The following is a 24,844-nucleotide window of genomic DNA, read 5'->3' as shown; positions in this document are numbered from 1 at the left end:
ATTTCCACTCAATTCTGGCACAGCAAAACAGACTATGTAAACTTTTCACTTCTTCTCAATGTTTGAATTGTAAGCATAGAGAGAAATTCAGCCTCTTCCAAAATGAGCTTCAAAGACTTCCTGAGCTTAAACTAAAATATTACTTTAGAATAAAGAATACTTTTTTCTCGATGAGGGGAAAGAAAATAGGAAATTCCAAGCCTCATCTGGGAAACAAATTTGGACTGTTTCAAGTCTTTGTTTCCTACTGTGACCAGAGTGGACCCAACACTGCCAGTATATACACACAAAAGTTTCAAGCTTGATTTTCAGTAGAAAGGTGATGTGACTTCATGACTGGGAGGGGCTTTGCACCTCCTCAAGGACTGTTTAATTCAGATTGTTGTTCACAGCTGTAAAAGGAAGCCTACTGTTATAGCAAAGCTGTTTGAAAATTCAACAATTCAATGTTTTTCAACAATTGTGATGACAAGGTCAAGTGCTTATGGGTAAGGATGAGGGGGAAGGCAAACAAGGTAGATATCCTGCTGGGTGTCTGTTATAAACCACCCAACCAGGATGACAAGGCAGACAAAGGATTCTACAAGGGGCTGGCAGAATTCTCACAATTGCTAGCCCTTGTTCTCGTGGGGGACTTAAACTTACCAGCCATCTGCTGGAAATACAACACAGAAGAGAGGAAACAGCCTAGGAGGTTCCTGGAGTGTGTGGAAGATAACTTGCTCTCTACAGTTACCTGAAAGGGGGTTGTAGTGAGGTGGGTGTTGGTCTCTTCTCCCAAGTAACTAGCAATAGGATGATAACACTGTGCCCTACGAAGGAATGCTGTAAATAAATTACTTTGCATTTTAACTTTAGGAGATTTCGAATACAGCTTTGCGCAACAGGGAGCCTAGAGACTGTAACTAAATAATCCAGCATCTTGGTCCTTCTGCTGTGTCAGGACTAAGGTAGTGAAGATAAAGCCAAAAGGAAAATGGTGTGTTTTGTTAACCATTTTTTGAAAACAGAGGAAGGAAGGAAGTAATCTCTCTACTTTAGAAGTTTAAAGCTTGTGAAAAGTGTTTCCAATAAGTGGACAAAGGACAGCAGCACAAATAAGATAGTAACAGAGGCAAGAAAAACAGAAAAATAACCCAGACAACAGCTTTTATTAGATTTTGTGCATTACAAGATTAATCTTTGTGGCAAAGTTGCAACAAAGTAACCCCTACAAATTCCTTTCTGGAAACTAAGGACAATGACAGCAATGCCTCGACCTAGGGGAAGATGTCCACAGCAACCAGGGCGCATCAGTGGAATGCTATGTTCAAACGTTCTCCAACATCTTATCTTTCTTCTCTCTTGGATACTAAGATGTGCATTTCCTTTTGGGGGTAGGGAGGATGTTTACTAATGCACCAGCCTTCACAGATTCTTGCCTAAGTCAGGAAGATACATGTCTAAGGAGTCACTCCACTGAAGTCTACAGATGTACCTGTTCATTCATTATTTGGCCCTTTAACTGGGAAATTATTCACTCTCAGAAACACTACCATAACTTGATGGGATTTAATAATTAACATCCAAAGCAAACTCCTCAAATAAAGGCTTCATTTGTCTCTGCTGCATCACAGACAGTTTCCATCCCACCAAGGCAGGACTTTGGTTAGATGTTCCCAACTGGGCAGTGTGGAAGTGATAGACGGGAAATGTCCTCTCAGGCATGAAGAATCCACAAAAATTGCGGGCAAGAATAAAAGAAAAGAGACAAGAAAGGAACCAAGATCCAGAATCTGTTTCTTTCCATACCCTAACCACACTTCCCAGAAGAGACTGCAGATCAGCTGGCAGCACTGACTGCCCCAAAAGTGACAATCACAGAAAGTGAGGGAGGCTAGGTGGTCAGCATAAGCAGCAACTTTCCATCACTCCAGTGCAAAGAATCAACCGATGTAGATCCTATGGAAGTCATTGGCACCAAAGGCAGCATTGCACTTGGGGCACTTACGCTGCCGGGTGTCATAGCGTGTTTTCACACACTCAAAACAGAAGACATGAAAGCACTTTGTAAGCACAGCATCCTTTTTGCGCATGTTGCAGCACGGGCAGGTCAGGCGGGCCTGCAAGACAGAAATATTATAGTAAGGGCCCACTGCATTGTACTAGGTGTGCTAAAAGATGACTGAAGATGAAGGTCCTTCCATTCCTCAAAAGGAGAAGGTACTTACTTCAATGCAAGATATGTCTACAGTGTCAGAGGGCAGACAAGAGATGTAAAATACTAAAAGCATGACTACACAGCCTTTTCACGAAAATAGAGTTAGAGGAAAGTTGACAGAGACAACTACTTGTTGCTACCTTGTAATCCTTGATTTCTTCCATCAGTATCTCATCACAGTTAGGAACCATGTCAGGCTTCTTAGTGGTCTCCAGCTTTCTGCGTAACCTAGAAATATCTTCCTGTATAAAAACAAGAGACCAAATAAATGAGCAATATATTCACTGTCACAGTTTCTTCAGGGATCAAAGAGAACTAGCACCTGGCCAACAGTACAGCTAGCTAAATCACTCCACCCATACTTTCATCCCTGACAGTCCAACAGACTTGAAACAGGCTACATTATCATCTGGTGCCACATGTATTGTCAGTTATCAGTGGATAAAACATGAAAGAGCCAAGACCTGATGAAGGTGAAATCAAAGTGAAACTGGACCCCAGAAAAAAGTAATGTAGTTACAACCCACTCCAAGCTCAATGCACAAGGAGACAGACACCACAGCAGACAGATAGTGAAGGATTCAATGAGGTGTGTACCTCAGCCCTTTTGAAGTTGAACATCTCTTTCTCTCTAGTTACTCTGTTTTCAACGATTTCATCCTGGAAGTCATGTAACTTCTTCTGAGCCAACTCTAGCTGGGCTTTCAGATCATCCGCAAGCTGGGCTGCATCCATGGCCTGAAAAAGAAAACCACTATGGCAAAAAAACCAAATATGGCAAAAGAGCTCTAGTGATTTCTAGGCCCTCTGCCCAGCAATCCAAGACTGCTCAGAGAATACTCCTCAGGCTGCTGGAGATTTATTTTTTTCAATCTAATCTTGGTACTTGCGAATGGAATAACTGGAATTACTTGCTAAACATTATTTCAACAGCAAAATATCTTAATATTAACAAGTTCTAACCATTCAGCTTCAACATTCCTCTTCAGAAGAGCCAACCCCTGTCACACTGCAATGCATGTCACTTAGGAAAATACTAATGACCACATAATTCTCTTCTCGTTCAAGTATTTTCAGCCTTCCACATTTTCTCTACTAAATTGTTCACAGGCAGTTCTACAGCTGAACTAGACAGAACTGCAAGTGTTTTTTTCAACTATTTTCTCTCTTCACCAGTTCTACCACTCTGTAACTCTCCCTGCACCAATGTATCTATTATCCAAGTTCCCTCAATACCAGATTGTGATATTAAGCACAAGTGATTGTGCTGAACTCCCGCACTAACTCCTCCTCACAGTGATATTTCCACTTTTCTTTGTTTTAATGTCATTCCTGCATTTCTACTACAGATTTAACAAAAGCAGTGTCAACCACGAGACTTCGTCTTACTTTACTTGTAACAGACCTCCTTTATTGATCTTAGACATTTGTTAAAGCTCTTAACATTCCCCAGATGTATTTTCCTTTTACTTACACCATCTTTTCTATGAAAGCTTTGGCCCCAGTTAACTTTCATCTGACTGCTGCCTCGTCTTTCATGATAGGCTTCCTTTTAAAGGCACCTTACTTCAGCTTCCTAATCAGACTTTCACAGAAACACCTATAACCTGCTCCTTTTTATCAAAGTAAACATCAGCCTACAATACTTTAATTAGAACTCTCTTCAGGAATCCTCAGCCTTCTGGTATACTAGTCCAAAACCTGGAATATCGGGTTCCATAACACCAGTAAGAGCTAGGAGCCTTCTATGTTTCCCACAAGACAACAACTCCATCTTACGACCCCAGAGGAAATCAAGTAATCACTCACTTTGCGTTTGTTCATTTCCAGGGCCTGTGTTCGGAGACCTAGTTCTTTCTCGCCTGTTCCAATACTGCTTTGCAGTAAGTGTTCCTTCTCCTCCAGCTTACGTACAACCTGCAGCTGGGCATCCACCTTCGAAAGGGAGAGAGGAGGTACAGAAGGACTGAAATACATACTCTGCAGGTCTTCAGAGTTGTCATTAAAGCTGCATGCTAGAACTATTCCTGCCTCCCCATCACCAAGGAGTACCTCTTCAGCTTGCCTTTTTCTCCCTGAACACAGACACGCTAGCAGCCTAAGAGCTGTATCCAGACCCCTCTGGTGAACACTTTAAAACATAGCAGTCAAATACTCACAACAAAGATGTCTTACTTTTGGGAAGGTAGCTTAGAGAACTGCTGCAAGGCAGTGAACAATTCCACCTTGGTTCCAAGGATGGCAGAATATATACATAGAAGTACCATTAGCACAGGAAAGTGACTTCCCACTTCCCTTCTCCCTCCTGCCCTCCATAGCAATGAACCTGTAGGACATTTTATACTCATACAGCAGTGTCTGTTTCTTACTAAGACAGGTCCCTTTGAAGTCTAATGCAGCGTACCTAGGCTGATTAGGGGAACATTCCCTGCTGTACTGATTTTGGCAGGGATACAGTTAATTCTCTTCATAGCAGCTCATATGCTGCTATACTTTGAAACCAAAACACCATCAATAACATGCTACAATTTTAGCTATTCCTGTATAGTACTTACACAGCATCAAGACCTTCTGTTTCAGGCTGCCCACCAGCAAGAAGGCGGAGGGTGCACAAGAAGCTGGGAGGGGACATAGCTGGGACAGCTGACCCCAACTGACCAAAGGGATATTCCATACAATATGATGTTGTGCTCAACAATAGAAGCTGGTGGAAAGCAGGGAGTACTCAGAGTGATGGCGTTTGTCTTCCCAAGTAACCATTATGCATGATGAAGCCCTGCTTTCCTGGAAATGGCTGAACACCTGCCTGCCATGGGAAGTAGTAAAGGAATTCCTTGTTTTGCTTTGCTTGTGTGCACAGCTTTCCTTTAACTACTGAACCGCCTTTATCTCAACCCACCAGTTTTCTCACTTTTGCCCTTCTGATTTTCTGCCCCATCCCACTGTGGGGGAGCAAGCAAGGGGTTGCATGGAGCTTAGCTGCCTACCAGAGTTAACCCACAACACTTCCACCTTCCCCTAAGTTCTGTTGTTCTCTCCCCTTCCCTCAGGTTACCTGTGTCTTCAGTGTCAAAACTTGGTCTGCCAGCTCCTCCTTCTCCTCTTTCAGCAGCTTGTGGATCTGGTTGGACTTGATGCGTTCTGACATCAGCTTGAAGTTGGCATCATCCTTCTCCCGCAGCTGCTGCATCAGACGGATGTTCTGCTCCTGCATGTCTTCAAAGGCTTGGCCAGTGACATCCATTTCTGACAGCAGGGCCTCCTCCTCCTGCAAAAGAATCACAGGCTCTGGCAAAAAAGTCTCCTGTACCCCCTACAATGACCCTGAACATTTACTCAGAGACACCAAACAAAGCACAGATGAAGGAAGATGTCTCAGTATTGGAGACCAGTATCTTCCCAGCAACCAGAAAAAAGTGCTCCCTAGAAGTCTGCACCACAGCAGAGATGCCTCAAATTAGAAGGTGTAGAAAGGAGATGGTCATCTCCACAAGTACTCACAGACTGTGGCTTGTCTGCTGGCAAAATCAGCTGTGAGCTGGACAGAAATTGCCTCCCAATTTCAGGCTGAACAGCTGCCATAATACACCAGGCCAAGAATTCTACACATGGACAACTCAGCAGCTTCCAACTAACAGGCTGTCAAGCCCCTTAAACTCACTTAGGCCACTTCAACATTAAAGGAGTAAGTGGTAAGATATAACAGTTCTGTACTTAGAAGGAGAAGAATCTGAATTCTCAAGAAGTACATGTCAAGTTTCTGGCTTGCCTCTCCCCTACTGAGGCAGTCCTGCGCTCTTATCATGAGATTAAGCCCTTTTCTCTGGAAGAGGATGTATCACAGTACCATGCATGTGTATTAGTTGTACGAACTATGCAGACAATACTCTTAAAATGAAATTGCAACCTCTCCCCCAGAGGCTGATCCAGCCATCTCTCCTCTGTGCTTTTCACCTAGGCCACAAAAAATTAAACATTTCCTCATCACTCCTGCCAGGAGCTTTGTGACACCCTAGTGTTGCGGGGCTTTTTGTTTGTTGTCCTTTTTTTTTGGCTGGTTGGGTTTTTTCTCCCTCTTTTGATAAACAGGGACAAAACTCTCATCTCTGGCACATACAGAGACAGAAATTCCTTCTCTCAGTTAATCTTCCTGACTGTAACCTGAAGGCAGTCCCTTCCCACCTGCTCCAGCCAAGACAGAACTCATAAGAAACTTCTCACCTGCTTAGCCATGGCTAGTTTCTTCTGTAAGTATTCAATTTGTTCCTCCACTGCTCGGATCTTGCGAAGAGCATCCTCATCAGCCATCTTTTTACTCTCCTTTTTCTCCTTGTCTTCCAATTCTTTCACCCTCTGCCTCAGTTCTTCCAGCTATAGTGACGATAAAACAGAAGTGACACTAAACACAAGAATGTGGCCTGGTCTCCCCACAATTTTCTGAAACATTGGAGAAACTGCCTTCAAAGCATGGGAAAAGAAAACCCATCTCATCTTAACAGGACAGCGTATTCTGGCAGATGGACCATTAAGATGGGCTGTAAGCCTAAGGTCTTAATTTCAAAACCTTTGAAAATTCCATAGCATCTTTTATCAGAGTAGAAACATTAGTGTCTTGCACTTGTACATGTATGTGTATGTGGACAGAGAGCACTGGCTCCTTTAAGGATGTCTGGTGAAGGACCTTTTTCAATGCAAAAAAGGATAATAAGGAGCAAGGCATGAACAAAACATACAGAGACACAAACCTGACGGACAAATGATAAGAGAGGCAGTAAGGTTACCTGACTGTGGACCCTGTCAATTGGGAAACTAAGTGGTGGAGCAGGGGGAAATCTAAAACAAAATACAGAGACACAGACCTGACAAAACAAACATGAAGACAAAGATAAGAAACAAACCTCCCCAGTCACAATAGTTGATAGGTTACCAAGAAACTACAGGCACTCCTTCCAGGAAGATCAACCTGCACTTTGCAACTGATAACCCCCTGTAAACTAGGGGTAGGTCCTGGACTGGGAGGGCTGTGCGAATGGATAAAGCTATATAAACCATGGAGGGACATACAGGGCAAGGGAGAACAAAGATGAACAAACTGGGGTTAGACAGAGCAGCATATAAAAGAAGCCGGTCACATGTAAAATGAGGACAGTCCATACACACTTGTCTGGCTCAGTTCTGTGCATGATGACCACAGACTGTCCTATCTTCATGTATCTTATTAAATATTTTCTTAACTATCTCTGTGTAATCTCTTTATCCCATGTGTATGCATACTGCATGGAATAAGTGCTAGCTACAGGTGAGACCTGTAATGTGAAGAACACAGTAGGGCCTGGGATCATAGATGTACCAGAGAGCCAGAGGGGCCGTGCTGGTACTTGAGGGATCTGCAAATGTGTGTGTGCTTGTGAACCTAGAGAGTGTTGTGCATGTGCCTACACTAGTGACCTTTTACCTCCACCAGCTGAAGAGAAGGAAGGGGACTTGCCTGTCTATGCTTACACTTTGAGTCCTCTATGTACATGCTGTTGAAGACAGCACCTTGCCTGTGGCAGTCTGGCTGGCATGTCAGTGTCCTCTCTGTGTGTCTTCCTCTGGGACGTGTGCTCAATGTAGCTACTGGTTGAATATGCAACTTGGAAAGCAGCAGCCATGTCCCTCAACCTGGGCAAAGGGATCATCCCTTCCCAGAGGAGAATAGCCCAAAGTCTCCCTTTCCAGAACATTCCAATCTCTCTAAGTGACTAAGATGAGAAGAGGAACAATCTCCCCTTTTTCAAAGAAAACACCACAATTCAGGTGCAGACTCTCCGAAAAGAAGTTTTAAGTAACATGCTAAAGAAAGAAAGAGAAATGAGGTTTACCTCAGCTTTTGCCTTCTTTTCAGCTGCCATCAGCTGCACTTTGTCTCTCTGCTCTTTAGGGGCAGAGCGGTACATATCTAGCAACAGTTTCATCTCTTTCTGGCTCTCCTGGGCCTTCCTGGAGACAGGGAGATAGACAACTGTAAGAACAGTGCAGGAAATCTATGCTGCTACATATCCAGCATGAGGATCAGAGCAATATTCTTTCCATCTCCTATATGGCATGCATATAGAGTCATCCTTGGCTCATCTTACTCTGGTAATATAAAATAGCCAAGGAGTACAGGCTGGAGGCTGAAAAGAAACATGTTCATGTTCTCAGCCAAGAGAAGTGGGGTGGGGAGGAAACATGTACCCTAATAGTAAGCAACAAACCACCCATCTTTGCTTTGGTACTGGTCTGGAAGATCTTGGAAGACTACTGTGCCCTTTATTAATAATGTGCTGCTGTAAAGCTTTATGCAATTGTTATGACAGCAACAAACAAAAATTACTTGACCCACACTATGACGTACTGGCTTTGGTAATTCATGCTTTGGGCTGTTGTAGGAGAAATGTTACTACATTGTCCAAATCACAATCAGGTATTAAGGGTGCCAGAAACCTCTAACTTCAGTGAAGCTAGTCTCATTAAGAGCGAGCTACAAGTCATCTCACACAAACACGTACTCAAGCAGAAAAGGGAGGGACAACAACTCTTACTTGAGCTCAGCCTTCAGCTGCTTGATCACTTCAGCCTCCTTCTTTCTTCCATCTTCATGTTTCCCTTTCTCCTTCTCTTTGGACTCTCTCTCCTTCTCAGATTCCTTCTGCTTCTGCTTTTCCCGCTCTCGTTCCTTTTCCTTTTCTTTCTCTTTCTCTCTCTCTCTCTCTTTCTCCTTTTCCTTCTCTCGTTCTCTCTCCCTCTCCCGTCTCTCTCGCTCCCGTTCCTCTTCATCTCTCCTGGCCTTCATTTCATTAATATCTTCAGAAGCAGCCTTGGGGACAGACACTTGGGCAGAAGGATCGTCAGGTTCCTGCTTGATCTCCGGAGGTTCCTCCTTTGTGTCTTCAGTGCTGGACTGGGACTGTAAGAGAGCACTACCACTGCGAGAGCGGATCTGTTGTGGAACAGCAAGAAAGACGACACAGAAGAAAACAAACCATTAAGTTCTTAGCCAGAAATCTACTTTATTACCCTTCCCTGGTCTTCCCAGATCCATGCTTGCATCCCCCTTCCATAATGGCTACTACTTTTCATGGAGCACTATACAGCTACAAAAGACCACCATTCATTTGGTAAGTGGAAGCAGTAGTGTGTAGAGCTCCATCAAAAATTACATTGCATCCTCCATGCCATAACAGAAAGGTTGATATTGCAGGGAAGGGTGACAGTATTCCCCCTTCTCCTAAGTACTTTCTGCTCTTTTCTGCCATTTCCTGCTTTGATACCTTGCTCAAGTCAGATTGGGCCTCTCTCAGTTTGCGCTTATATCTTAACACCTCTCCCTTCAGCTGGTGGTTGTGATTTTGGAGGCTGCTGATGAGATGACGCATCTCCCGATTAATTGGGCCTATAAAAACAGAAACAGAACTGTAACTAACCACACCTTTGCCAACCTTCTGTGAGGACTTTCATGGAGATGAAGAACAAGCTAAGTGACAATGACAAAGAACCAAAATAAGACTATTATCATTCTGCCACACAACAAAGCAACACAACACATTTGCAGAAAAAAGTCGTGCTGGTTTTACATTCAACTGTAAGTCCTTGCAAATTCCCAGTCCTTATTTCCCCTTAATATTACTTTTTTGCCATGTGCCTAGGGGAAATGTGTCATGCTACAAAAAAATCTCTATGATTTAAATGCTACTTTAGAAAGAACTTCCTTATTTCCTCTGATGAAATTTGAAAATTACTGGTTTCCTATCCAGGTTGTCATTCCAGACTTGTAAATGAATGCCCCTAAAAGCAATTTTTAATAATGCAAAATACTCTGTCATAAACCAAATTATTAGCAATATGTATGTATTTTGCAACACCTAAAAGGAAGTCAGGTAACATGGAACTGGCCTCATAAAACACGTGAAGAGCTTTGTTTTTTTGAGCTAGAGACCTGCCAGAACAAGTATTTTACAATAATGAAGAATCAAACCAGGTGTTTTACTGTAATGCAGCTTCTAACGGGCATGGGGCTTGGGGGTGAGGGGGGAAGACTTGTTTGTTTTTAAGCACAGCAGAAAAACTCCATACCTGCTTGTTCATTGGCAGCAAGTGTCTGTTCAAACTCTATCCTCAACATCTCATATTCTTTGCGGACTTGTGCCAGGGTGTCCTCTAGCTGAATCACCTCTGTGCGTAATTTCTTGTGAAGGCTGACCTCGTCCCTCTGAAGAGTAAGAAGGGGACAGAACTTGTTGCTGTGACCCTGAAGCATCTCTCACCTCATCAACATGAGGTACCAGAACAGATGAATTATTGCCAGAAAGATAAATTTCCTGAGAATTCACAGAGCCACCCAGACCCAGCAGTCATGGTCAATGGGGTAACAACGTTCCCTAGTCTGATGGAGCAGAGGTGCTACCTCGATTAGTTCCACCTGGCGCTGGTGTGTGGTGCGAGTGCCATGAAGCAGAGTGCGGGCCTCATCAAGATGAGCCTTCAGCTGGAGACTCTCATTATACAATACAGAAAACTGGGACTGCATGCAGCGATATTCTGGGGTCTCCTTCACAGCCTCTTCCACTGCTCGTCTCAGCTCAACCTAGTCATGACACAAGAAAATGCCAGAGCACGAAAAATTATGTCCTTTTCTTTGGCATCTATTTTGCAAAGTAGGAGAACAGTGAATCAAGCTGCCACAAGCGAAGACAAAAGTAGAACTTTAATAGCATTGCTGTGAAGTAGGTGCAAGTGATATGCTTCAGATCAATTAACAAAGTCTGTGCTTTCTCTATAGGCACTGAGCTGTTTCTCTTGCATAGCCACATGACAAGAGTTCTTGATTCTCAGATTCTGCAATAGTTTCTCTCAAAGATATAAGCTTGCAAAACATAACATACCTTTTCAATGGGTTTACTGTAAAACTATAATCACCTAAATGAATAAAGATGGACACATAGAAAAGTATGACAAAACTAGAGAAAGTCTATGAGGAAGTAGGCATTATGTTAACTCTCTACCAATAAAAGACGTAATGACTGAAAGGAAGAGAAATGAAAGAAAGCAGAAGTACAGAATCTGAATTTTCCTTCCAAAACAAGTTAGCAAATGATTGTGATTACCAGCAGTGAAACAGACACATATATTCACATACAGCTTAACACTAATTAAGAGAAAAGCAAAGTTGAAAGCCAAATGGTCTTTCTCTCAAACCAAACTCAGGTGGATAAACAGAATAAATCTGCTTAGAGGTGTTTCAAGACAGTTTCTGGAATCTCATCTCTGAAACTTAGGTTATCAGCTCAGACGTTTCTTATAACAGGCTTACACACCTACTGATCACTAAGGTAAGTATATGACACAGAGAATAATCTAAATTTTATCTACTATAGATTGATAGGTTAGCACCATTAAGACATATGAAAATCGTACTCTGTTGCCTATCTATCCATTCTACCACACTGGGAAAGATTTAAGTTCATCAACACTTTGAGGAGCCTAGCTCTCCTACACAAGTTCATGATTTTTTTCAGTTCTCTCATTCCACTTGCACAGGGAAGGTGGAAGAGGGGCCAATACGTGTAAAGACTTGAAATTAGTTTTAATTAGACATGATTAACATGTACTGAATAGATCAGAATGGAAAACAGGAAATAAGAAACCACTAGTTTCCAATGATGACCACATGGTGTCACCAATGCACTGAACTGCATGTGTAAGTCACACAAACTTGCTGAACTATATCCTGTACAAAATGTAACATAGCTAAAGAGCAAACACAAAATAGAATAATGACGTTTTTCCAGAGACACAGTACAGCAAGACAGAGGGGAACCAACCACACAGAACACCTTAATCCTCAGATACAGACGTCTCACCTTGAGTTTTTCATTTTGAGTTGTTACTTCCTCAAGATCCTGGCGTAGTTCCTCCAACTCACTGAGGCGATTCCCAGCAAGCTCTTTATTCTCTTCCAGCTCTGCATTCATCTCCTCAAACTGTTGGGAAGAAACTGCTTGTAAATCCCACTGTTAATGTATCTACTGAGGGTACTAATTAAGTAACTGTTTATACAGTAACAGAAATTACAGACTTAACAGGTAACATTACCAAGTGAGACAAAGTCTACTTCCACCAGGTCTGTTTGGTAAGCAGGAAACTTGCACACAGACAAAATGGCTTGCCCAGAGTCATCCAGATTTGTGGCAAAGGAAGTATCCAAATTCTGTTCCAATCTATGACCCTACGCACAAGCTCTCTTTGATTTCATTCTTCCCCTTGCACACAAGCAAGCTGCTGACATTACCTTGCGGGCATTAATGGTGATCGTGCCCCCATAGAGGCTGCTCCCAGCTCCATATACCTTGTAGCCTTTGGAATTTACCTGCAAAAAAGGCAACAGATTTCATCAATACCTAATTAAATGCCAAGACTTCTGATATAGCATATTCAAGACCAAAGATTGCACGCTATAGATTCTCACTTCTCACAGCAAAGTATCATCAGATGATGTCACATATCTCAAAACTACACTCATTTCTCTGTTTCCTGGCAAAAAGGACAGTGCTTACTCGTTCCAGAACATCTGCTAAGTGTCGGTTGAGTCTCTGCTCTCTCTTACGTATCTTGTCAATATCCCACTGAAGGTCATCAATCATAGTCTCCAGTACAGACACACGAGATTCTGCTGTCTCTACTCTCTCCTGCAGCTTGGAGAACTGCAATCAAAAGAGTGTTTCAGCCAGCATATTGAATAGAATCAACATTTTCTGAGACTGCTCAGTATTAATTTTTCTCTTATTCATCATATCCTGGATTCATGTGCTTTCCACCCGTCTTTTGCTGTGGTGACAGACTATTCAATGAACTGTCCTGAATTTTACACTGCCTGAATCCCAACACAGTAATGAAAATAAGAAAAACTGAAAATAGAAAAAGAGCAAGAAGCTGGTAATACCTGGCAGAGTACAGAGGCAGCCACCTCAGCTTATTCAAAGGTTTATTTTAAAAGTCTTTTCAATCCATATGTTCACCTACTCTACAGGCCACTGAAGTGCTTGGTGGTCTAACACTGAGCAAGGCCAGCGTTAACACAGTTTTTAAAGGAACTGAAACCTATGAAACAAATACTGACAATAATGTGAATCCTTTAATGACTGGGATCAACTTGTAATTAATGCTGTTACACTTTCATACCTGATCCAGAGAAACCAAGGAATGTTAAATGGGAGGGATATCACATCAGTGTCTCAGATGTTTACACAATCACCTTAGCATAATCTTACCACTTCCTCTGCATTTTTTTCTTTTAAATCTATTCAACTCACTGGCTTGGTTATAGTCCTTCATTCAGTCATGTAACAAGCAAATCAACCCAAACGATAGAAAATGTATGTACAGTTCTCCACAACAACCCTTTCCATAACCTTTGTTCAGAAGGCAACTTTCAAACTTTGTTGCTCCTGTCCCTCTCAAAGGCAATAACCTTTCCAAACTATGGTAAACACAAATTATTCTAAGCAGGACCCCAAAGCAGATTTCCTTCTCTCTCCTTTTTATACCTCCTGAGACATGATTCGGTGCTTCTCCTGAAGAACATCAGCCAGCTCCTGCAGCCGTCCATTTTCATGTGAGAGGTAAGTATTAAGCTCTAGGACCGCTTCCTCCATCAACAAAATATCTGAAAGGTGAATAATGAAAAGGAAGTTAACAGAAATCAAATACGATTGTTTTTCATTCTTAAACAGCAGAGAGAAAAAAGAAAACAGAAGTTTCTGGTTTTAATTCTTGCATACTGTATCTGTGATCGTGCCCCTGTACTCGGCACTGAATCCTGTGTTCAGTTTTGGGCTCCTCACTACAGGAAGGGCATTGAGGTGCTCGAGCATGTCCAGAGAAGGACAACAAAGCTGGTGAGGGGTCTGGAGAACAAGTCTTATGAGGAACGGCTCAGCGGACTGGAGTTGTTTAGTCTGGAGAAGAGGAGGCTGAGGGAAGACCTTATCACTCTCTACAACTACGTGAAAGGGGGTTGTGGTGAGGTGGGTCTTGGTCTCTTCTCCCAAGTAACTAGCCATAGGATGAAAGGGAATGGCCTTAAGTTGCGCCAGGGTAGGTTTAGACTCGATATTATACTGGAAGAGTGGTCAAGCATTGGAACTGGCTGCCCAGGGAGGTGGTGGAGTCACCATCACATGTAGACGTAGCCCTTCGGGACATGGTTTAGTGGGCATGGAGACGTTGGGTTGATGGTTGGTCTTGATCTTAGAGGTCTTTTCCAACCGTAAGGATTCTATAATTCTATGATGCTATCTCTCCAGCAGGTGCTTCCCCAAGGGTCTGATCTCCAGCCACACAGAGCTTTGACTTGCATTCACTAAGCAAAAGGTTCTGCAGTTTAATGTACTACACACTTTTCATTGTCAGTTACCATCCACCAATGTCGGAGATCATTCTAATTGTGTATCAGCAACAGAGAACATGCCCTTGTAACCCAGTGACACCTTAACACAGATCAAATTCATGCATATACCTGTTACAACAGGTGGCGTTAACTAATATACCAGATGACAGCTACAGCAACTGAGTACAGGCTCGCATTGCACTAATGACAATGCTACTACAGAGTTTAAGACTGCCAACTAAGGACAGCAATACTTCGCTACACCAATGCTGGATTTGCCACAGCTCTTTGATAAGAGCATATACAACACTCTGGACAGAAGGCAAATCAAGGATGAGGCAATATTCCACCAAAATTTTCATTCAAAAGATTAAAACTCTAACCTTAAGCTAATGAAGTTTGTCAGAGAGTCATCTGAGCGTAAACTGAATCGGCTACATTAATTTTCAGAAGCTGGTCATTCGGCTTTCTTCTGCAGAACTCTGCTTTGTGTTCAAAACTGACAGCTACACTAGGTATACCAAGACATTAGATGGCTACCATTTTGCTCAAAACTCAGTGGAAACTGAGGAGCTCATTATTCCTACACCTTTTACTAAACTGCAGTCAAGGAGACCAACATCAGTTTGCAATACTGATTTTGCTTCTTCATTTGGAAGTATGAAGCCTTTTACGCAGTGGCTGAGGACAGCTGGGTGATAAAAATTCAACTGTCATCTGTAACTTCACAGGTGCATGAACATGCTACTGACAGAAACAAGTCTTTTGAAACAAGGATCTAACACAATTATAAGGTTTTAGCATGTGTCACTAATCAACTGTAAGTTTTCCAAATTTCTTAACATATGGAAGGTTATTGATTACATGATTAGTTTAACTTTAGTATAGAATTCTTTAGCCTAATAACTATGTGATTATGTTTAACGGCCTAGTCTCACAAGTCCTTAGGCTGTATTTGCCTCAATGCTAACATTGTAACTACGTGTAAACTGTTAATAACGAGGAAAGCAGGCCTCATGAAAATTAAAACAAAGAAGAGTTAAGAGCAAGGACTGAGAGATTAAAAGAGAACAGAGAAGATATCTTAACCTTGAGCATACAGACAGACTGGCAGGAATGCTCTAACAAGGATGATAAGAAGGAACCGCTTGTCTGGACAACACAAAGGGCAAACATCCAAGGAGAAGAAATTATCCTCAAGAGATCCATGACCATAAAAGCGAAAAAGGAGTAGGGGGTTAACTCCCCAAACGACCACCGACGACCACCACGCATGCGTAGTGTAGTTTTGCAACGCCAGCATTACGTAAATGTAGTAGATAAGCAAGGAGGCGGTGATTTCTTGGAAAATGTGTGAATATTCATGTCTTTAAGGTATATAAAGGACGAACTTTTGTTTCAGTGCACGCGTGTTAGGAGGAGTTATCCCCCATGTGTCCAGCGCTGCAATAAAGATGTCTGCTTAACAGCACTTTGATGTTACTGAGTTTAAATTTCTTAAGTTTGGATTTCTTTGAATCATTTGGCGACTCTGGTGGGACATCCTCTACTCAGCTGCGGGACCCAATCAGTCTGGGACTCTCTTGGGTACACCCGGAGATCTTTTCTGAAGAGACTCCCGTTCTCAGTCGGATCACCGCAGGAACAGACAAAGACCCTCTGGTAAGAAGACATCTTTAAATCTTGAATTTGGTAACGATCGATTGATTTGGGACCGTATATTAAGACATGCAGACTTGTACGCAGGTCGGCGTACACGGGGTTGCTAGCACCTTACAGGTATACATTTGGGGGACTTATGTCCCATTTGGTAGGGAATTACAACCCAATTGGAGGGGCCTAGTCCCCATTTGGTAGGGGATTACATCTCCATTTGGGGGATTTATGTCCCATTTGGCAGGGGATTATATCCCCATTTGGAGGGGCTCAGTCCCCATTTGGTAGAGGATTACATCCCCATTTGGAAACAGGATTGGTTGGTTAACTGTTATCTGACTTTTGGCTAATGCATTTCAGGTATTGATCACTGGTTTGTCATTTATCAGATTTTGGTTATTAACGGTAAAATTTACGTTAGATATGGAGGGGGTCACAGAGTAGCGGAATTCTAAAGAAAAGTCCATTGGGATGTGTTTTACAGCATTGGAAAGATCTGGGGGGAGTGCCGGGAGGAAGAGTCAATAGAAAAGCTTTAATTAAGTATTGTAATAAGTGGTGGCCTCTCTATAAGTTAGATGATGGAGAAAAATGGCCCTTTAATGGAACATTAAAATATAATACATTGTTACAACTAATGTTGTTCCTTCGGAAAGAGGGGAAAATGGGATGAAGTGGTTTATGCAGATAGGTTTTTCACATTGCGAAATCATCTGGAATGGCAGAGAGATTGTAGAATCAATATAGCCCCTTCAGAGCCCTTTGTCCTGGCTCTGGAGAAGGAAAAAGGGAAAGAACTGGGAAAACTGAAACAATGCTGTTCAGTGTGTAGTATAGGACAAAGATGCCTTAGGTTAAAAGAAAAGGGAGAGTCAGAGGAAAGACTAGAAGATTATATTACACCACCGCAGGCTTCAGTGCCGGTCTCTCCCTCCCCTGTAAGGAATGCAGACACTTCTAATGAAGAATCTGCTTCTGCCTCTGGGAGTGCTGCTTTGGGTTCTGTAACCCAAGGTATAGTCCAACCGAGGATACAAGCCCCTGTCAGACAAGCTATGGGGCTGGAAGGACCAACTAGAATTAAGGTCCCTTTTTCAATGAGTGATTTGGACATGTGGAAGGAGGTACTGAGAAATTGTAGGGACAACCCAATAGGGGTGGCGAAGAGAATTGAACTGACTGGAAAGATATAGATTTAATGTTAGATGCAATGACAGAAACAGAGAAACAGCTAGTGGTTAAAACTGCTTGAACAAATATAGAAGCCCTTATCGCTGCAGGAACGTATCCTGGTGGAGTACATAATCATGTTCCTCTCATCAATCCGAACTGTGATCCTAATGATCATATGAAATATAAGCAATTGAAGTCATATCAAAAGTGGATAAAATTTGGACTCGAAAATGGAATCCCAAAATCAGTAAACTGGTCAAAATTGTATGAGGTAAAGTCAGGATGAAACTCCCTCAGACTTTTTGAAAGGCTAAGGGAAGCCATGCATAAAAGTACAACCTTAGATCCTCCCTCAGATGTGGGATGACAATTAGTTTCATTGTTTTTAGGACAGTCATCAGAGGAGATAATAAGGAGAAAGCTTCAAAAATTAAAAGTGCAAGGAACAGATGTGAGAAATTTAGAGAAATTGCTGGAGACTGCTTAGCAAGTGTATCAGAATAGAGATAGTCAGAAGGAGAGAATAATGGGCAAAACAATTGCCAATGCTACAGCAGCTGCTTTGCGCACCACAGGGGGCCAGGTAACCTCTGGGAACCCACCAGGAAACACTAATAAGAGGAGAGGAGCCATGAGAAGTAGCCTAAGTGCCCCATTTAGGGGAAATCAACCCTTCCCGAAAGATCAGTGTGCTTATTGTAAGCAAAGGGGACTTACTGGAACAATTGAATGCTGAAATAGGATTTAGAGATGGAGAAATTTAATTTAAAATACTAGAAGAGAACAATGTTGAAATTTTAAGTTTGGCTCTTATAGTGAACCCCAAATTAGGGAAGAAGAAATTATACAAGAAATAAAAGGCCAGGTATACCCAGGAGTATGGGGTTCAGAACTACCTGGAAAGGCTAAAAATGCAGAATTGGTTGTTGTTAAACTCAAAAAAGGAGCACGACCTGTTAGGGTAAAGCAATATCCTCTGAAATTGGAAGACAGGCGAAGAGTGAAAAGCATTATAGAAGAATTTATAAAATTCAGATTATTAATCGAATGCTCTTGAGAGTGTAACACTCATGCCTTTCAAAAAAAAAAAACCCAAAAAACAAAAAAAAAAAAACAAAAAAAACCCACCCCACCCAAACAAACAAACAAAAAAGGGCCTGATGGCAAAGCCTACAGATTGGCACAAGACACGCAGGCAATAAGATAGTTGAAGATTTACACCCGGTAGTGGCAAAACCATACACCTTATTGACTAATTTAAAAGAAACCAATGAATTTTTCACAGTATTAGATCTGAAAGATGCATTCTTTTGCCTCACCTTGGCCCCTGAAAGCTGCAATCCTGGTTCAGGATGAAAAACCCAGCTATCCTGGACAGTGCTACCCCAAGGATTTAAAGACAGTCCCACGATCTTTGGAAATCAATTAGCTAAAGAATTAGAGGCCTGGGAAAGACCTCTGGGAAATGGGATTCTTTTGCAGTATGTAGATGATATTTTCATAGCCACAGAAAAGGATGAAGAATGTAAAGAATGGACTGCGAGTTTGTTGAATTTTCTTGGACTAAGTAGTTACCGAGTCTCATTACAGAGATGCCCAGATCTTGAAGAAAGAAGTAATATACCTGGGATTTGTGATTTCTAAGGGACAGAGGCAGCTCGGGAATGACCAAAAGAAGCTATGTGCAGGACTCCAGAACCGACCATGGTAAAAAAGCTTTGAATCTTTCTGGAAATGACAGGTTGGTGCCGGTTATAGATCTGTAATTATGAACTTCTGGTTGAACATCTGTATGAACTACTGAAAATAGCCAGACACAATTAATAAGGGCTGATGAAGCCAAGAGGGTGTTCAAAAAACTGAAATTGGAGCTAACGAGGGCTCCAACTCTGGGTCTGCCTGATATAACAAAGCCCTTCTGGCTGTTCTCCTATGAAAGGCACGGAGTGGTTTTTGGAATTCTAGCCCAGAGGCTGGGTCCTCATAAGCAAGCAGTAGCATACTTTACCAGACAACTGGATGAAGTCAGAAAAGGATGGCCAGGACGCCTTCGGGCAGTGGCTGCCGTTGTTTTGATTATTCAAGAAGCCTGAAAATTCTCTTTGGGGCAAAAGATGATTGTGCACACTTCCCATGCTGTAACTTCCGTTTTGGAACAAAAAAGAGGACATTAGCTCTCACTATCAAGGTTCCTGAAATATCAAGCAGTCCTGATGGAACAGGATGGCATAGAAATTGTCACATCTACTGTTAGAAAACCCTGCTTCTTCTCTACAGTGATACGCAGGAAATGTAGACTGTTGTGCATGACTGCATAGAAACCATTGAGACCGTGTATGTAAGCAGGCCTGACTTGAAAGAGGAGCCGCTGGAGGAAGCTGAACACACTTGGTACACCGATGGGAGTAGTTTTGTAAAGGATGGAGCTTGAATGGTGGGGTATGCCATGACCACCACAGACCAAGTGGTGGAAGCAAAGTCACTCCCTAAGGGTACATCTGCACAAAGAGCTGAATTATTTGCTTTAAGGAGAGCATTAGAGCTTGTTGAAGGACTGTAAGTGAATACCCAGGCAGATTCAAAATATGCCTTTGGTGTATGTAGTTCATGCCCATGGGGCTATCTGGAAGGAACAGGGACTTTTGACAGCCCAAGGAAAACATAATAAGCATGCTGACATGATCCTAAGGCTCTTGGATGTGCTACAATTGCTTTCAGTGGTTGCAGTTATGCATTGCAAGGGGCACCAAAAGGGTAACACTGCTCAGGAAAGGGGGAATAGGTCGGCAGATTATGAGGCAAAAAGAGCTGCGGAACAAGGTGAGGTATTAAGTTTGATTCCTGAAAAAGCTTTGCCGCTACCAGACTTGGTTGATTATGACGAGAAGGATCTTAGATTAAAGATTTGGAAGCAGAAGCTGAATCATCAGGTTGGGCAAAATTAAAAGGTAACATAATAATAGTTCCCTTTAGAATATTATGGAAACTGGTAAAAGCAGAACACGACAAAACTCATTGGGGAACTGAAGCCTTGTATAATTCCCTTATGAAGCAAATAGTAGCCAGGAATTTGTTTTAAACTGTAAAAACCATGGTTAATAAATGTGAAAAATGCTTAAAGAATAATAAAAAAAAAATTGTGTAAAATTTGAAAGTATTGATAAAGAGAAAGTTCCAGGTCAAAATTGGCAAATAAGATTTTTCTGAACTCCCAAGAAAAGGGGGGTTTCTGTATTTGTCAGTACTAACAGATACCTCTTTGGGCTGGACAGCAGCTTTCCCTTGTAGGACTAATAAGGCTAGGGAAGTGACACGAGTACTTTTAAATGAAATTATTCTTAGGTTCAGGCTACCAGCTGTGATGTCCTCAGATAAGGGTACTCATTTTTATGCGCAAATAGTGCAACAAGTTAGTAAAATTTTAAGAACAGACTGGCAACTACACACCCCATATCGGCCACAGGCAAGTGGACAAGCTGAGAAAATTAATCAATTAAACAACAGCTAGCTAAAATCAGTCAAGAAGCAAATCCACATTGGTACCAAGCGCTCCCACTAGCTGTATTACAAATCAGAGTAAAACCAAGTATTAAAGAGAATTTAAGTCCATTTGAAATTTTGTTTGGACAACCGTACCAATCCCAATACCAAGGGGAAGATCTCACCCAGTTAGGCGAAAATAATCTACAGAAATACACAATAATATTAGGAAATTCTAAACAAGACATTACCTCTAATAGGAGTTCCACTTCCGGTTAACATCTCTCTACTTAACAACCCCCACTACAGAGTAGGTCATGATAAGAATAACTTTAGATGACACCTCTTGGGGATTTGAAGAAGTTTGGAACAAATTAACCTGTTGGTTACCAAATTTTAAATGGATCGAAGAGCTGTTTGTACTCATATTAGTTAACAGCTTACTTGTTTTATGTACTTGTTGTATGATTCGATGTTCAATATGGTGTTGTCAGAAGAATGTGGATGATTATGTTATGAGGAAAAAGAGTAAGATCAAACATGAAGTCACAACAGGGAGGTATTTTAATCAATGGACAAAGGATAATGGTATGTTACAAGGGATTGCGAAAGAATTCGCAAGGATAATAGAAAAGGGGGGAATGAAACAAGGATTTAAAACAATTATAAGGTTTTAGCATGTGTCACTAATCAACTGTAAGTTTTCCAAATTTCTTAACATATGGAAGGTTATTGATTACATGATTAGTTTAACTTTGGTATAGAATTCTTTAGCCTAATAACTGTGTGATTATGTTTAACGGCCTAGTCTCACAAGTCCTTAGGCTGTATTTGCCTCAATGCTAACATTGTAACTACGTGTAAACTGTTAATAACGAGGAAAGCAGGCCTCATGAAAATTAAAACAAAGAAGAGTTAAGAGCAAGGACTGAGAGATTAAAAGAGAACAGAGATGATATCTTAACCTTGAGGGTAGCGACAGACTGGCAGGAATGCTCTAACAAAGATGGTAAGAAGGAACCGCTTGGCTGGAGAACAGAAGGGGCAAACATCCAAGGAGAAGAAATTATCCTCAAGAGATCCATGACCATAAAAGGGAAAAAGGAGTAGGGGGTTAACTCCCCAAACGACCACTGATGACCACCCGAGACCCCTGCGCATGCGTAGTGTAGTTTTGCAACGCCAGCATTATGTAAATGTAGTAGATAAGCAAGGAGGCGGTGATTTCTTGGAAAATGTGTGAATATTCATGTCTTTAAGGTATATAAAGGACGAACCTTTGTTTCAGCACGTGCATGTTAGGAGGAGTTATCCCCCATGCGTCCAGCACTGCAGTAAGGATGTCTGCTTAATAGCACTTTGATGTTACTGAGTTTAAATTTCTTAAGTTTGGATTTCTTTGAATCACTTTGCTTACCCCAACAAAATGGGCAGAGTTTTCAGCATTTGAATTTAGAGGCAGTTGTAATACACTTCTGGCATGTAGTACTAGCCTTTATTAGAGGTTTTGATTATTGATAGTTTGGAAAGCTAAGCCAATTTACTTTGGAAAATAAATAAGCATGAGAAGGACTAGGCCTGAGTGCTTACAAGGCAGAATCATGTCTAAACTGGGGGTAGATGAGGATTCTCAAGCATCAGACAGGGATCAGCCACTTTGGTCATACCTCCACTATTCAGTTTGTGGGACAGCACATCTACTTTCTCCTGCAGCTTGTCGTACATCGTCACAATCTGGGCAACAGCACGGCGGGATGACTCTACACGCTCCTGCAGCTGAGATTCTATCTCTTCACTAGTGCTGCTGGCTAGAGTGGCTAGGAAGGAGAATGCTGGCTCCAGTCCTTCACCTGGGAACACAAAGAGGTCCAAAAAAAAAAATGTGCTCTGGCAGGCAACATATCACTAGTCTTCACAATCAGAAAGCCCCTGTCACCCTTTAGAAAGGGACATCAACATTATCCCCAGCTGAAATACATCTAGCCAGGTGCCTCACCTCGTTCCCTCTCATCTTTGCGCTCCTGATTACTGTCCGAGTCTGGTTCAGGTTCTGGTACCACCAGAGCTTTTCTTTCAGACAAAAGGTCACCAAGACCTTGGTCCAGGTCAAAGCGTTTAAGGATGATGCGGATATTTTCATCAAACTGAATGATGTGACATGCAAGACAAGACAAAGAATAGATGTGAATAAAAGGAGTGCTGGGAAACAAAAGTAGAAACAAGAGAACAGTGTTTATAAAAATCACAAAGCAAGTTACTAACCTGATTCCAGTATCGATTGATAATCAGCAGAGAGGCATCATCAGTGGCCTGCCGACGCTCCAGCTTCTCAATGTGCTCCCGCAGTTCATCTTCAATTGCTTGCCGCTGGTCCAGCATCTCTGCTAGTTTCCGGTTCTTGGTCTGTAGGGTTCGGATGTCCATCTCCTCCTGTGCAGAAGCACAAGTCAAGGCACGTTCCACACAAGCCAGATCACTGGGCTCATACAGAAGGCAAAGAGACATTTATGTTTACAGATATAAAAAAGCAAGAGGTTGAGCGGGGGTGTGGAAGGAAGACGTACCGTTGAAGAAACGCCACCAAGCTTAATGGTCTCCACTGTGGTCCCCGAGTCTTCAACCCCTGCCTTCTTCTCTGGAGGTGCAGAAGGGCCAGGCTCTCCAGCTGCGCGTTTATTGCCAACTCCAGACATGGTGGCCGAACCATATAGACTCGTGCCTTCTCTAAGTTCTTCCTGAACGTTGAAGAACACTACTAAAAAAAAACACCAGCAAACACACACATTCAACTCAATTTAGGGTTTTTAGCATACTGATGCATCATGGTAACAAGATGCACAACACAGTGCAGACCATATAACTCAAAAGGTTCTGGAAAATACTGGTCAAACATTAAGTCTTAAAAGACACCACTAGGATTAGCAGTTCAAACAGCAAATTGATGGGGAAAAAAAATCCATTGCTGTATAATATTAGAATGGAAGTACTGTACCTTACCACTCTCTTTGGAAAAAAGGTCTTCCTGCAGGTTCAGTCTCTGCTTTTTTGATCTCTCCCTCTGTATCAACAAAAATGATCTGGGTTAGATTTTAACAACCAACTGAAACTCTGTATATGTGGCACCAGTTCACTCCATACTAACCAAACTGTTCTTATTACATTCAAAGTCAGTTAAAGCTGAGGGCAGCAACATCTTGAAGATGAGCCCTATAAGAGCTTACACAGAGCTCTTACAAATCCTATGTAACTGAACAGCAATTCCGAGCCAAGTAAACACCCATTTGAAATTTCTTCCTGTGTATCAGGAGAGACACAGACACATTTGAACAGTATTTATCCCCAAGTTGATATAATCTGAAAAGCTCTGGACTACTAGTTACAGAATCAAAGGATAGTTGAGGCTGTTAGGGATCTCTGGAGATCACCTGCTCAGTGCTCCTGAACAAAGCAGGGCTGGCCAGCCAGCACAGGTTGTCAAGGGCCTTGTCCAGTCAGCTTTTGAGTATCTCCAGAGATAAAATTCTGCAATGTCTCTGGGCAACCTATCCCAGTACTTGATGACCCTCAGCATTAAAAGAGGTTTTTCTTATATTTGAACAGTATTTCTTGTAGTTCCCTAAATTATTATTTAGTAAAATAACAAGTATCTCCTTAAAGGGTTTTCAAAACAAATATAGCAGCTGGTGCTGGAAAACAAAACCAATTAGATATTCATTAGACATAAGCAGCATTCTTCTCCCATATTCACTGATGCTGTGCCAACTCAATCCACAGCTCACTCTCTATCTCTAAACTAAATGAAACCCAGAAGTAAATGAAATGCAGACAATACGAGTAAGATTTGTGTTGTTCCATTTAAATCTATAATAGCATTTACAATTAAACTGAAGGTTACAAACTGAGCCTGCCAGTTCTTACGTATTTGC

General features: G+C 41.9%; 1 protein-coding gene across 1 annotated transcript; it reads right to left on the bottom strand.

Moving 5' to 3' along the window:
* Nucleotides 1-1,925: 1,925 nt before the first annotated feature.
* On the bottom strand, nt 1,926-23,611 carry RNF20 (ring finger protein 20; the record flags this gene model as incomplete). Its single annotated transcript, XM_082013812.1, has 19 exons — nt 1,926-2,102; nt 2,341-2,442; nt 2,798-2,938; nt 4,010-4,135; nt 5,256-5,468; nt 6,422-6,571; nt 8,065-8,182; nt 8,767-9,164; nt 9,496-9,617; nt 10,298-10,433; nt 10,629-10,808; nt 12,085-12,204; nt 12,513-12,590; nt 12,778-12,924; nt 13,768-13,886; nt 22,586-22,768; nt 22,915-23,062; nt 23,181-23,348; nt 23,483-23,611. 19 exons carry the CDS (start codon nt 23,609-23,611, stop codon nt 1,926-1,928), a joined length of 2,955 nt encoding a protein of 984 aa, XP_081869938.1.
* Between the last annotated feature and the right edge of the window lie 1,233 nt (nt 23,612-24,844).

This window comes from Phaethon aethereus (genome assembly GCF_964289735.1).
Source record: "Phaethon aethereus genome assembly, chromosome: Z".
Classification (NCBI taxonomy): Eukaryota; Metazoa; Chordata; class Aves; order Phaethontiformes; family Phaethontidae; genus Phaethon; species Phaethon aethereus.
The sequence above is the reverse complement of the archived record's forward strand: the minus strand, read 5'-3'. Positions and strand labels throughout refer to the sequence as shown.